The sequence below is a fragment of the Phymastichus coffea genome, unplaced genomic scaffold (genome assembly GCF_024137745.1).
Source record: "Phymastichus coffea isolate CEN01 unplaced genomic scaffold, Cenicafe_Pcof_1.1 PCOF00018, whole genome shotgun sequence".
Classification (NCBI taxonomy): Eukaryota; Metazoa; Arthropoda; class Insecta; order Hymenoptera; family Eulophidae; genus Phymastichus; species Phymastichus coffea.
Genome location: NW_026706829.1, coordinates 4,571,235 through 4,572,771, shown reverse-complemented (window position 1 = coordinate 4,572,771; position 1,537 = coordinate 4,571,235). Strand labels below are relative to the sequence as shown.

At 32.9% G+C, this 1,537-nt stretch overlaps 1 protein-coding gene across 1 annotated transcript; it reads right to left on the bottom strand.

Moving 5' to 3' along the window:
• Positions 1 to 388: 388 nt before the first annotated feature.
• LOC131675293 (piggyBac transposable element-derived protein 3-like) lies at positions 389 to 1,537 on the bottom strand. The gene has a single exon (XM_058954222.1). It carries the CDS (start codon positions 1,535 to 1,537, stop codon positions 389 to 391), a length of 1,149 nt encoding a protein of 382 aa, XP_058810205.1.

Here is a 1,537-nt window from a genome sequence, read left to right as displayed (position 1 = left end):
GTTCAAATACGTTTTACTCACACTTATAGCAAAATCTTTTGTACTCATTGGAGCTTTCTTACCTTTAGTGCAGATATTATATAATACGTTAGCATTGACGAGAGAAGTTTGTATAATTCTTAAAAAGATTACCCATATCCATTTCTTAGACCTTATTATAGGTTGTATGATATTACAACGTTGATCGTGCAAATTAACGCCGCCCATAAATTCATTATAATTTAGAAATGCTCTGGGAAAATCGAGATCTTTCTTTTGCTTTTTACCTTTTTGGCGACGTTTCACAGCACCTAGTGGTGTTATTCCAGCAGCAGTGGTTAAAACAAAGATAGGTTTAGAGTCCATTACGGTTATGAAATTCATGCCGCTATGTTTATCATGTTGAACGTCATACTTTCCTCATTGTATTTTTAATAGCAACTCGGTTTTCTCTAACGGTACCCGTAGCGTGTAATCCATATTTGTTCAAATGAACAAGAAGATCTGGACTCGTAAATAAATTATCGAAATATATGTGTAATCGATCTCGGTTACGCAGATGTACTGTATTTATGACAACTTGAAGCAGATTTATTACTACGTGACTACCAAGGGCACAATTAGATAATTTATCATCCTTATTAGAAGATTTCCTACAATATATTTCAAAATCGAAGAGGTAGCCACTGGCACTACAAAGAGCCCACAATTTTATTCCGAATCTTATTGGGTTTCCCCTTATGAATTGCTTCAAAACCGATCTGCCGAAAAATTTCACCATCATCTCGTCTATCGACAATGCCGTTTCAAAAATTCCAAATCTCATCAAATTTTGTCTAAAAATGTTTACAAATTTTCTTACGCGATAAATTCTATTATTATTATTTTGATCTTGAAGCTCGTGGAATTTAATTTTGGATTTGATATCATAAAATTTGTTACGGCTCATTGCAGACGCCACCAGTTCACTTCTCAAGCATGGATCTAAGGACCAATAATCCTTCTGAGATAGTCTTTTATTATACATTGTAAAAATAATAATACCTATAAATATTTCTAGATCGGTAACTGTGATATCATAATCATTTAGTTTTGAGCATTTGACAATGTAAGATTTAAGTTCGAGTGAAAAGTAGTATTCAAATAATTCTGTCGGAGTACTTTTCAATATAGCAGACACATTATTTTTACTAAGGAAAAGCTCATTTGATAAAGTATTATTGTGACTATATTCTCCTTTGATCCACTCATACTTGTGATTATCTTCCAATTTTTTTTGTGAACTGGTATAACTGTCATACACATTATTATGAGATTGAACAGTAAAGTTAGAATCGCAATTATCCATTATCTCAGAAGAATCAAATTTAGAGTTATCATCATCCTCATAAATATTGGATGCATCTGAATCGGAATGTTCACAGTCCGTAAAGTCAATAGATGGAATAATGCTTCCGTTCACGAAATATTCGTGCTCATCATACTCGACTGAATTGAATTGTAAGTTATTTGGCCGATGTTGATTGGCAGGTGCTGTATTAGATTTCCTTTTAGACAT